Genomic DNA, 13,696 nt, shown 5'->3' with positions numbered 1-13,696 from the left:
CCAGTGTCCAGTCACTGAGCTGAAGGATATGGGGTGTCAGGAGGTTTTTATTTGTTCAAACAGGGGCAACGCACTTTGTAACTTTTCTTCACTAACGGAGGTTCAGAGGCAGATCAGAGCCATCCTCACCTGTGCACATTTTCTCAAGGTTTGATTTGTTACTGCTGGCTTGGTTGGGAGATGGAGACAGGAAGTGCTATCCCAGGGCTACCACTCCATGCAGTCGGCCAGCTAACCCAACTCGTTCAGGGCCTATAATGACCAGCTAAAGGAGACCGATTATTATTTTTCTGTCAGCCATCCAGGGTCTCACTGTTTCGCTGCCAGGGGGGTATCTCCCTGGTAACAGACTCTCCATGCCTGCCTCACATAGAGTCATAGAGATCTACAGCATGGAAACAGACCCTTCGGTCCAACTTGTCCATGTCAACCAGATATCCTAATCTAATCTAATCTAGTCCCACCTGCCAGCACCTGGCCCATATCACTCCAAACCCTTCCTATTCATATACCCATCCAGATGCCTTTTAAATGTTGCAATTGTACCAGCCTCCACCACATCCTCTGGCAGCTCATTCCATACACGTACCACCCTCTGCGTGAACAAATTGCCCCTTAGGTCTTTTATATCTTTCCCCTCTCACCCTAAACCTATGCCCTCTAGTTCAGGACTCCCCCATCCCAGGGAAAAGACTTTGTCTATTTATCCTATCCATGCCCCTCATGATTTTATAAACCTCTATAAGGTCACCCCTCAGCCTCCGATGCTCCTTGCACCACTAGAAGGAACCCTCTCTCACCCCCAGCACCATCCCATAAACTGTGGTCACCAGGCGCAAAAGCCACTTATTAAAAAATAGAAAGAAAAGGCAGGTGTAGGATGTCTCCATTTTGAATTGTCACCTCCCTCACTTACCTGACATCGCAACTTGCTGCTGCTTTCAATCTGGAAGGCCTCTGGTTTTGAGGTCATCACTGAATCTTAGGTTAGTTGGGCTTCAGATTGGTTTCACAGGGTGGTGCAACATTGAGGGCTGAAGGGCCTATACTGCACTGTAATATTCTATGTTTTAAATCTGTTAGAATTATTTGAGGAGGTCATGAACAATTTAGACAAAGCAGGGCCAGTGGATGTGGTCTATTTGAATTTCCAGAAGGCCTTTGACAAGGTGCAGCACAGGAGGCTGCTAAATAAGGTATGAGCCTATTGTGTTAGGGGCAAGGTATTAGCCTGGATAGAGGATTGGCTGATTGGCAGAAGAAAGAGATTAGAGATAAAGAGATCTTTTTCAGGATGGCAGCCCGTGACTAGTGGACTTCTGCAGGGGCCAGTGTTCAGACCACACCTATTCACGCTGTACATTAACAAAGATCTGGACAAAGTAACTGAGGGCATTGTTGCCAAGTTTAAAGATGACACAAAGTTTGTTGAGGAGATGGAGTGGCTGCAGAAGGACTTGGACAGGCTAGGAGAGTGGGCAAAGAAGTGGCAGATGGAATATAATGTGGGCAAGTGTGACTTTATGCTTTAGTAGGAGGAATAGAGGTGTGGACTATTTTCTAAATGGTGGAAGACTTCAGAAATCTGACTTTGGAAGGACGAGTTCAGGATTGTCTTTAGGTTAATGTGCAGGTTCAGTTGGCAGTTAGGAAGGCAAAAGCATTGTTAACATTTATTTTGAGAGGGCTGAGATACAAGAGAACATATATACTGCTGAGGCTGTATAAGGCTCTGGTCAGACAGGTCCTGTATCTAAGGAAAGATGTGCTGGTGTTGGAGGGGGTCCAGAGGAGATATGCAAGAATGATCCTGGAGATTAAGGGCTTATCATATGAGGAATGGTTGAGGACTCTGGGTCTGTACCTGATGTAGAATGAGGGGGATCTGATTGAAACTTATAGAATACCAAGGGACCTGGATAGAGTGGACATGGAGAAGATGTTTTTGCCAGTAGGAGAGACCAGGACCAGAGGGCACAGCCTCAGAGTGATGGGATGACCCTTTAAAACACAAAACATAGAAAGGTAAAGCACAGAACAGGCCCTTGGCCCACGATGTTGTACTGAGGGTTAATGCTAATATAAAATATATTAACTTAACCTACACATCCCTCAACTCACTGCTAGCCATGTGCATGTCAAGCAGTCACTTAAATGTCCCTAATGACTCTGCTTCCACCACCACCACTGGCAACGCATTCCATGCATTCACTACTCTCTGCATAAAGAGAACTGAGATGAGGAAGAATTTCTTCAGCTGCAGGGTGATGAATCTGTGAAACCCATTGTCACAGAGGGCTGTGGAGGCCAAATTATTGAGTGTATTTAAGACAGAGATTAGTAAGGGGAACAAGGGTTACAGGAAGAAGACAGGAGAATGGGGTCAAGAAACATTTAAGCTGTAATCAGTGGGTTGAGTGGCCTAATTCTCCTCCTATATCTTATGGTCTTATGTTAAGAAAATCCTTTCTGCCTTTCTATCCTTCCTTCCCTGGTTACTTCTATTATGGGATGTCTCATGATCAGTATTACCTTTAAGAAACATACTCATGATCTTGTCACCGTATCATAACATGTGATCTGGGGTTACAAAGGTCTCTTCTTACTTTGGGCCTCTTTCTAACTAAGTATATTAATGTTGCCTCAGACACTGATGTGCCTGTGAATGTAATATTTATTTATCGGTGAATTGTAGGAAAATGTCTGTTGCAGTTCTCAATACACATGACCTGTGTTCCAGTTTTAATGTTATCGCCCGTAACATTACATATTGCTGCATCAGGTGAACAAATCCGGCTGGAGGCAAATTGCACATTAACTTCTTCCATTTCTGTGCTGCTTCGAGGTCGTAAATATTTTATGCTGTATTTGGACCTGTCAAAACATTTGCTCATTTTGTTGTCACTGTACCCCTGTAGGAATACTGCACTCAATGTGCTACACAAACAATATCTGGATTTTGCAGTAGAAAGAATAGCAACATTATTTAGGATCAAATTTGTCAACAGTTTCCACCAGTGTGGTTAATATCAGGAAGTCAGTGCTCTACTCCTGCGAAGCTTTTCTGAGTACAGAGCTCTCAGCATTGAAATACAGTGAACATTTTGATGTTGTATTTGCGTGATAGGTATTCACTAACTTGCCAGATAAATTCAGAGCTTGCCCATTCCAGTACTTCTTTTTTGGAGACAAAAAGAAAGTCAAATCTGATATTGGCCAGGACTCTCAAGATACGCCTCCCCTTCTTTGCAATAGAGCTATGGGGTCTTTTACATCTATCTGCGCAGGGAGAAGTGGTCTCAGTTTAATGTAACATTCAAAAGGCAGTACTCTAATCATGTTGCGCCCACTCAGTCTTGCCCTAATGTATCAGTGTAGGCTTCTCATGCTATAACTGCTGTGGTGGATCAGCATAAATTTTTAATGGCATGACAAGTCTTAATTATTACCAAATGACCTGTCTGGGATTGATTATGAATATTTGCAATTGTGGAGTCTCATTGGCTTAAATTGTAAATAATTGGTAATAATGCTTTTTAACTTTTCATTTTTGTTTCTTTAATTCGCTCTCTTTTTCGATTCCATCTTTTATTCCTTCCCCTTACTTTGTTTTCTTTACTTCATTCAGTAAGAAATAAACAATTCTAACTGGCACTTCTGGTTCATAATCTGTGTGCCTCAGTAAGCAGAACTGCTTGCTTAAAGAAATCTACAATTAATTGCTTGCACCCCTCCAGATTCACGCGCACATGTTGTGCTGAAGTGTTCATCTCAAAAGTGTTTTATGACCAAAGAAATATTTTGGAATGCGAACACTCTGTAATACACAGAAATACACCACCATTTAATACGATCACGGCTGATCATGCAATCTCAATTTCCCATTCCCATCCTCTCCCCATATCCCTTTGATTCCTTTAGCCGCAAGGGACATCTCCAGCTATGTCTTGAATATATCTATCGAACTGGCCCCAACAGCTTCCTGTGGGAGAGAATTCCAGAGGTTCACAACTCTGAGTGAAGAAGTACATCCTCATTTCAGTCCTGAATGGCTGTGACCCAGTTCTGGAAATTCCCAACATCGGGAACATTTTTCCTGCATCTCGCCTGTCCAGTCCCATCAGGATTTTATATGTTTCTATGAGATCCCCCCCCCCACCTCATTCTTCTAAATTTCAATGTTGCAGTATAAAAGCCTTTGTCTAAGCATTTGTCTATGGGGAAGTGTAGATGCAGTGAACAATTGTATGTTTCTCACATGACTGGAAAAAACCGCTCTTTTATCCTCAGCGCTGAGAGCAAAATTACAGCAGTGTGGCAGCGGAATGTCTGTGACAATTAAGGTCACGGGTTTTTAAATCAGTAATAAAAGGATGCTGCTGATACACCTGGCAAAGTCAAATCTGCATTAAGGCTTATTGTATCCAACATTTGTGCTGCCTTGGAAGTTACAGTCATTGAATATTTAATTTCACTGAGATTGGATATGAACGTCTGGCAGATCAATGTTTGCATAGAGGTGTGGGAAGAAGGCTTCATGCAGATTTTTCCGATGGTTAACAAGCCATTGTCCTGCAGAGCTGCAAGTACAGCAACAGCATGAAAATATTGTAAATGGGACATGGAGAACATGATCAGGCTGCTGCAGAGAATCCTGAGGCTGAGACTGATGAGCATAACGTGCTCGATAAAATCAGTTTTAAAGCACAAGGTGAAAATTTACTGCTGCGGGGGGAAAAGTGTTATTTGGCGTAATCTAACTGTGGGATTTATATATAACTGTGAAATTTTGGTGAAATGAGACCTTTCTTAATGCTGATGCGTTAGGCAATTTGTTAAAACTACAGCGAAATCTGTCACACTGCTGAGAATTTCATGTGATTTCCACAAATTTAATGTGATCTGGTGGAGGAAGTGTCACTCTGTTTGATTTCTACAGGGTAAACACTGTAAACACAAACTTTATTGATTGCATTTACGATGCTCCTTTACAGCAAGCAGTGCGGTCCTGTCCCCAATGGGTCTCCGAACAGATTTTGTTGAGTAAACGTTTCCTTGTCTCTGTGTTTTGTCACGGGACAGGATTTTCCCTATTGACTCCTGAGCCCCTGCCTTCAGGTTTAGGTGAGGGTCAAAAGCTGGCACAGTGCGGGAAACAGTCACTCACTTGTAATGGTCCTCCATTTGGCCCAAGAATGGCAGAGAGGGGTCTTGCTGTCCAGTGAAGGACAGAGTCAGGTCTTCAAAGGTGGAGGGTCTACCCCGAGACCCTTGCAGCTTTAGAAGCTGCAGGAAGATGCTGTGACTGAGGCTTAAAGTCTACCTGGAGCACTGGCCTCTCAGTCTTGGTAATGGGACACTTAGCTCCAGACAGCCTATACTGTCCAGGGTCATTACCATGAAAAATCTCCATCAATTGTGAGTGCATATAATTCTTGTGTTTTTCCAAGAAATTCCCTCCATGGGTAGAGCATGCATCCATAAAATCAATTCTGTTTGTCTCCCTTTCTTTACAAAGTTGTTGGTTCAAAGTTGTTCTGCAAAGGTCCGGGGGTATGTTGCTGTTCCATTGCAATTGCCACATTTGTGAGGCAGAGGCTAGTTTTCTTCAATAAATGCTCTGACCACAGGTATCCGCACTGTACCCTGAGCATGTTATTGTGGTCCAATGTACATTTTGATGAAAATATTTTTCCTATCCCGAGGGTTGAATTTTACAAATACACTTTCTCAACATGGAGCGTCACCATGTTTAACTTTAACTTATATCCAGAAGCCTCCAGGGCACTCCTTCAAATTTAATGGACAGACAAGCACAGGAAGCCCTCCCAGTACTGTACATTTGTGTCAAAGTCATAGGCCTTTATTCAATATTTCAGTCTTTGAGATGGCTGCGGAACCAGAGATCTCATTGGCCTTTCATTTATTGATTCTCCAATATTTGTTTCCCCAATTAACAAAACAGCCTATTTATCTTTTTAAATTGGGCAACTAATGTCAAGGCTTAAGACACTTGCTACGTGACACACTGAAAAAGACCTGTAGTGAAGACCCAATACACAAAGCAGTAGTGACACCACTTGTGGGAGGCTGGAATTGCAGGAGGACGGAGGCATTTCTTTGGAAACCATTGGCAATTGCAACAGCTGGAGGGCAAATGGTCCCTCAAGCCTGCTGCACCGTTCAGTACCAATATGGCTGATCGCCCACCTCAACTCTACTTTCCCACTTTGTCCCAACATCTCTGCTGAGTCCTTTAGTGTCTGAAACTGTCCAGATCTCAGCCTTGAGTATACTCAATGAGTGCAGCTTCCATACTCTTCTGGGGTGATAAATTTTCGAAGATTCGCACTCATCTGAATGAAGAAATTTCTCTCAGAATTAGAGAATGGTTACATCACAGAAAGAGGGTGATTCAGCCCATTGTGTCTCTGTAGGTTTGAGTAATTTGCTAAGTCCCACTGCCCAGCATTTGTCCCATTTTGCTGCAAGTCTTTTGTCTTCAAATTATCCAATTTGTTTAATGGCCGCTGCCTCCACCACACTATCAGGCAGTTTTGGACCTAAGTAGCTGATCCCTTATTTCAAAACTGTGATCCAGGTTTAGTCTCTCCAGCCAGGGACAAAACAGTTCCACTGTATCAAGCCTCCGAAGAATTATATACATTCCAACGAAGTAACTCTCAACCTTCTAAACTAGAATATAGGGAACCAAGAATACTAGGGTTAAGAGACTCCATAACTTGATGTCTTGGGGATTATTCCAAAGAACTTCCTGACAGTGTCAAGTCTACATAAACTGAAATGAGACATCATTTGTCTTGGGTTCATCCTCTGTCCTGTTCTGTTGCAGTTAATCCCAGCTCACTTTCATCTCTCCTTGCATGGCTCCAAGCTAGTTTTGCAGCAGTGCTTGTCCAATGAACTCTCAGCATTTCTTCAATTGCTCATTATAAAAATTTACTCTTCTTTCCAAGTATTTAACTAGAAAGCGGGTTACTTATAAGTTGTTATTTCTGACCCACGCAATCCTACAATCTCCCCTGTGATATAGATAAAAACCTGGTTCTAATACAGAAGGCTACAAAAAAGATAATTAGCTTAGCATATGTGTAATAGAGTCTGCTTGAAAAAGCTATTGGTAATCAAGCACTCAAATTTTAAAAAAGCTGCTGACTTACATACAAAACTTGGCTTCATACTCTGAACTGAAGCTTCTTGATGCTTCATCTTCAGAAAAACAAGACAAAAATGCTGAAGCAAAGAGCAGCTAAATTCTGATAAAAGGTAGTGATTTCAGCAAATGTTTATTCATCTGAGATCCCAGTAACCTCATTTTCTAGAAGCTGCATGGCCCCCACTATAAATTATTAGTTTTTAAAAAATGAATTAGATTCCCTTCAGTGTGGAAACAGGCCCTTCGGCCCAACAAGTCCACACCGACCCTCCGAAGAGTAACCCACCCAGACCCATTTCCCTCTGACTAATGCACCTAACACTATGGGCAATTTAGCATGGGCAATTCACCTGACCTGCACATCTTTGGGAGGAAACCAAAGCACCCCCATACAGACACGGGAAGAATGTGCAAACTCCACACAGACAGTCGCCCGAGGCTGGAATTGAATCTGGGACCTTGGTGCGGTGAGGCAGCAGTGCTAACCACTGAGCCACCATGCCACCCCAATAAGTGGCATGTAGTCATAAAGTTTCACAATTTTAAAATGAGGGAGATTATCAGTTGTTTTGAAATTTGACAGGATAAATTCCTATGTGAAAATATATTTAAAATCATGGAGGCAAAGCAATTATGTAACCATCTTAAATGTCAGGTCATTGATCCACATATTTTTATTTTTCATAAGCAACTTTCTCACCTGGGCAACTCATTTAATGTGAGTCATTCCATCTTGCTCACACACCAAAGTGGCTGAGTCAAATAGTTCTTAAATCTGTAAACTCTTTCACGTTGGCAAGGGCTTTTGCCCGAAATGTTGATTTTCCCGCTCCTCGAATACTGCCTGACCAGCTGTGCTTTGCCAGCACCACACTTTTTGCTCTAATCTCCAGCAAGTGCAGTCTTCACTTCCGACCAGGGCAGGGAGCTGTCTGGTCACCATGCTATAAGGAAGGATGTGATTGCACTGGAGGAGGTTCAGAGGAGATTCACCAGATGCTGCTTGCGTTCGAGCTCTTTGGCGACGGAGAGAAGCTGGATAAGCTTGGATTGTTTCCTTTAGAGCAGAGATGACTGAGAGGGCTCCTGATTAAGATGGTTCAGATTATGACAAGGTGGATAAAATGTAACTATTCCCTTCGTTGTAGAGTCAATAACAAGGTGGTGTAACTTAGGATGAAAGGCAAGTAGTTTGGAGGGGATTTGAAGAAAGTGATGGGGATCTGGAGTGCACTGTTTCAGAAGGTAGTTGAAGGGTCCTGGCCCGAAATGTTGACTCTCTTCCTACTCTGATGCTGCTTGACCTACTGTGCTTTATCCAGCTCCACATTTTATCTACTCTGACTCTCCAGCGTCTGCAGTCCTCACTATCTTCAAGTTGAGGCGGGAAAGCTCACAACCTTTAAAAGATACTCAGATGAGCACTTGCAGTGCCATAGCATTGAATGCTGTGGGCCAAATACTGGGAAGTGGGATTGGTGTAGATTTAGAGTCGTTTTGTCAGTGCAGACCTGATGGGCAAAAGGGCCTCTTCTGCGCTGTACGACTTGATGAAAATACCTATTGGTTCATCTAGTCCATCGCATACAACAGCAATAGCTTGAGCACATAATGAACATCAAGTATAGAACAGTACAGGACAGGAACAGGCCCTTTGGCCTTTGTACTGACCATGATGATATTCTAGACTGATCCCATCTACCTTTATATGGTCTATATCCCACCCTTTCGTGCCTGTTAATGTGTCTGTCTAAATGCCTCTTAAATATTGCTATCATTTTTGCTTTCACCTCCCATAGCAGTGCGCTCCAAGCACCTACTAACCTTGATGTAAAACTTGCCTCGCACATGTCTTTTAATATTTTCCTCTCTCAACTGCAACCTACATCCCCTAGTGTTTGACATTTCTACCCTGGGAAAAAGACTCTGACTATCCGTCCTAGTCATGCCTCTCATAACTTTGTATACATCTATCTGGTTGCCCCTCAGCCTCCGATGCTCGAGGGAAAACAAAGTTTATCCAGCCTCTCCTTATAGTTATCACACTTCAATCCAGGCAACAATCTGGCAAACCTCCTTTGCACCATCTCCAAAGCCTCCACATCCTTCCTATAGTGTGGTGACTGGAATTGCACACAACATTCCAAATGTGGTCTAACTACAATCTCATATAGCTGCAACATGACTTGCCAACTTCTTTACTCAGTGCCCTGACCAATGAAGACAAACATAACGTATGTTTTCTTTACCACCTTTTCCAGTTACACTGCCACTTCCAGGGAATTATGGACTTGCATCCCAAGATCCCTTTGTATATCAATGCTCCTAAGGGACTTGTAAAGTTTTTAATGTAAACTTCCCTCTTTAACCTCCCAGGTTAAAATCCATCTGCCATTTCGGTGCCCAACTTTCCAAGTGATCTACATTTTGCTGTATCCTTTGACAACCCTCCTCGCTATCCACAACTCTACTTCAGTGTTGTCTGCAAACTTACCAATCAGACTTCCTATATTTTCATCCAAATAATTTATATAAATTACAAACAAGAGAGGACCTAGCACTGACCCTTGCAGAACCCCACTGGTCACAGACCTCCAGTTAGAAAGACACCCCCTCCACAACTACCAACTGTTGTGCTATGATCAAGTTAATTTTGTACGCAACTTACAACTCAGCCTGGATCTCATGTGACTTAATCTCTGGATCAGTTAAACCTGAAGGATTTTGTCAGTGGTGGTGTAAATTAGCTAAGACCTCACCCATGATGAGGTATCTTCCACACTGGTCTCACTCGTTGAATAACCATAGACCCACTGGTGCCTTTGATGGTGTTAAGACACCCTCACAGCATGTAAGCTGTCATCATTTTTATTCTTTCATAGGAATGTGGATGTCGCTGGTTCGGCCAACATTGGTTACACATCCCTAATTGCCCATGAGAAGATGGTGGTGAACCCACCAGTCTGAACCGCTGCCATCCATGTGATGTAGATATACTGTTAGGGAGGGGGTTCCAGGATCTGATCTCATGACTGTGTAGAATGGTGCAGTGTGAGTCAGGGTGGTGAGTGACTTGATGGGGAACCTAGAGGTAATAGTGTTCCCATGCATCTGCTCTCCTGGCCATTCTAGATCGTAGAGACTGTGTGTTTGGAATATGCTCCCCAAGGAGCCTTGGTGAGTTGCTGCAGTTTATTATGTAAACACTCGCGCTGGTGTTGGAGGGAGTGAATATTGAAGGTGATGGACATGGTACAATTCAACAGGCTGCTTTGTCCTTGATGGTATTGAGCGTCATGTGTTATATGGGAGCTGCACTCATTGTGGTAAGTGAGGAACATTTCATTACACCCCTGACCTGAGATTTGGGAAGTCCCAGGGAAGCTGACAATTTATTTTTTTCTTTATTATTTCATGGGGTGTGGGCATTGATGGCAAGGACAGCATTTATTACCTTTCTCTAGTTACTCCTTGAGCAGTGTGGCTTGATAGGGCCATTTCGGGGCTGGAGATTATTGGGGTTAAGAGTCAACCCAAGGCTGTGTGTCACATGTAGGCCAGATAGATGAAACCTTAAAGTTCAAAGGATTGTCCTCCCCTTATTTGTTCTGAATTTGTGGATTGCAATGTTCAAACTACAAGTCACTCCTTTCTCATGAATGTGTTTGTTTCCTTTTCTCTGCAAGTGGGTTATTCTATTTTCTGACCATATTAAAGCTCCTCTTTTTGAAATGTAATCTTTGGGTATCTTCTGTCAAAATCAATTCAGGCCAACATGTTGCCATGTCTACAGCTCAGGTTTCAAGTGGGAAATTTCCCAAAGAGAAAACACGACAGTGAAGAGAAGGGAAGGGTGTGGGGTGGAGAAGGTGATGGTGATGATGTGAAGGATATGATGGGGGAAGGAGTGCAGAAGGTGATGGTGATGATGTGAAGGGTATGATGGTTGTTGAAAGAGTCTTGAAACTGCACGTCTCACTCATCAGCAATGGGCAAGCCAGCAAGAAAATCTGCGCCGAATTTAAAGCTTGCTATTTTATGATCTGCATTATTTTAATTCTGTAATATCTGCATCTATATTTCCTTTCCTTAACCTTTATTTAATTGCCAAACGTTTAAACATTTTATTCTTCCTAATTCTGACATTAATATGACCTTTAATTCAAAAGCATAAAATCGGTTTATCTGTACCAATCTGTCACGTTAATGAGAATTACAAAGCGTTTAAGTCTTGGCTAATTGTTAAGCATGCAGCAAATATGGAACACTGTAACAGGAATGTTTCAATGTTCCACACTGCTTGAACAGGAAATAAAACACTGATTGCCATGAATACTTTGGGCCTGGAAATTCAACAATGCTACACTGTTTTTCAATCTTCAAATGGGCACCAAGATGCATAATTTGGCAAGTCTGTTTCACTGTCAATCCTGATCACCCCTGTTCCTACTGTTCACTTATCTCCCTCTGTCTGTGCTCACACAGTCCCAATCACTTAGTCCCTCATTCACAAACTGCCAAGAGCCACTGTTGATGATACAATGGGCTGAAATTCAAACCAGCCTTACCAACATGTTGCCTCGGGACACTGTGAGCTCTATGCAGTTCACCAGTCTGATGTAAGTGGAGCCCAAGGCCAATACTGCATAAGCCTAAGCCTCCCGTTATAACAGAAGACTCTTCTTTCTACCCAGTTTGCACTGACAGGCTGATGCTAAGCAATTTCTCATCCATAAATAACTAGCCACCCTGTCATCACAGCTAAAATCTACTGGCCAAATTTCAAAGTAGCAAATTACTTGATGCATGGCAAGGGTGGAGGAAGACTGAAACACTAAATTAATGAAACAGGAATGGTATATGAGTAGAGAGTGAAGCCGGTTTATCTTGTACAGGAAGTGAAAGATATAGTAAAGGGAGTGAGAGGAAAGGAATTCAAGTAACAGAGAAATCAAGTTCAGCAGTAAAAGCTTTCAGAAAACACAATTGGAGTGAGATATGTGATGTTAAAAATGCACTAATCTGCCACATCAGAATTGTGATCTATAGATGCCAACTTTCAAACAATCCAGGTTAATGAATTTTTAATTCTACATGAATAAATTTTTAATTTAAATCGAATTTAGCTGTGAGGAGAATTACTGCATAGCATGACTTCCAGCAGACATAAGTTACATTTGCAAAGTGGCAAGGGGGGGGAAGTCTTAAGCAAATAGGATTAAAGAGCAGGTTTTCCACTCCATTTTCAGGGGCAACTATCCCTCCTGTCTATGAAGAGGGATGCCCCAAAATCGATCCCTATGAGATATCGTGACTTTGCACAGCACTTTGGAAGAGAGGTCATCTTATGAATCTACCCTCCCATTGAATAAACCTATGATCAGTCCCCTTTTCAGTTCCAAATAAGAGTCACATTAAGCTTCAAAGGTGACACAGTTTCTCTTCGCAAGATGCTGAGTTTCCCCAACACTTACCATTTATTAATCCTGATGAACAATGCATATGGCGGCGTAGAGTTATAGAGATGTCCAACACGGAAACAGACCCTTCAGTCCAACTCGTCCATGCTGACCAGATATCCTAACCTAATCTAATCCAATTTTAGAGGCCCACATCCCTCTTAAACCCTTCCCTGTTCATACACCCATCCAGATGCCTTTTAAATGTTGTAATTGTACCCGTGTCCACCACTTCCTCTGGCAACTTATTCCATACACGCACCACCCTCTGTGTGAAAAAGCTGCCCCTTAGGTCCCTTTTAAATCTTTCCCCTCTCACCCTAAACCTATGCCCTCTAGTTCTTGTAAAATTACCTCATAGGCAGACCTCATCGCCATTCCTTTTTTTGTTACCACTCTCTTTAGGTAGTCCAGAGGAGAGGATGGCACTGAACACAGCAATCCAATACGGGCTGAAGAAGGAACAAGCTGTAACTGAGGTCACAATGGATGTATCTTTAAACATGCATGTTCCTGAGAATGTCCTCCTTGGTACCAACTTCTTTGTTGGCATAGAACTCCAAAACAACAGCAATGAAAAACGCAGTACAACTGTTTTTCTCAGTGGCACCGTGGTGTTCTACACTGGAGTTCCAAAAATTGAATTTAAGAGGGAGACCATTAAAGTCACTGTGGAACCTCATCAAGGTGAGACCCATTGTTCTGGATTTTCTGATTACCGGTGTATTGTGATCCAGTTATGGGGTTATTGGGGGTTTGGTGAGGGAGCAGCCATATATGCATGCTTCATTTAAATATTTATTTGGGGTGGAGGTTCCACTTCTTAATGTTCAAACCTGCAGGGACATCATTTCTAAATGGCATCCAATAAGACTTATTCTCCTATACAGTTGGGAAATTGAAATCAGTTGGATCTGATTTCCGTGTTGCTGGTGGGTATATGGAATGGAAACTATTTTGAATTTTGCAACAGCTAAGTTTTGCTCATTTTCTTTGCTGTGATCTTGAATTTTCACTTGATGCGTGGTTCGTTCAGACATGGGTCGTCTGTGTGGGTCAT

General features: G+C 42.5%; 1 protein-coding gene across 1 annotated transcript in view; it reads left to right on the top strand.

Annotated features, from left to right (window-relative positions):
* The window catches only part of LOC122564275 (coagulation factor XIII A chain-like), a 100,582-nt gene that overhangs the window by 82,270 nt on the left and 4,616 nt on the right, over window positions 1-13,696 (top strand). The window contains exon 13 of the mRNA XM_043718950.1: window positions 13,042-13,428. Within this exon, the coding sequence (XP_043574885.1) occupies window positions 13,042-13,428 (387 nt within the window). The remainder of the gene's footprint in view (window positions 1-13,041; window positions 13,429-13,696) is intronic.

This window comes from Chiloscyllium plagiosum, chromosome 29 (genome assembly GCF_004010195.1).
Source record: "Chiloscyllium plagiosum isolate BGI_BamShark_2017 chromosome 29, ASM401019v2, whole genome shotgun sequence".
Lineage (NCBI taxonomy): Eukaryota > Metazoa > Chordata > Chondrichthyes > Orectolobiformes > Hemiscylliidae > Chiloscyllium > Chiloscyllium plagiosum.
Note: the sequence above shows the minus strand (reverse complement) of the source record. Positions and strands in the feature narration are given on the sequence as shown.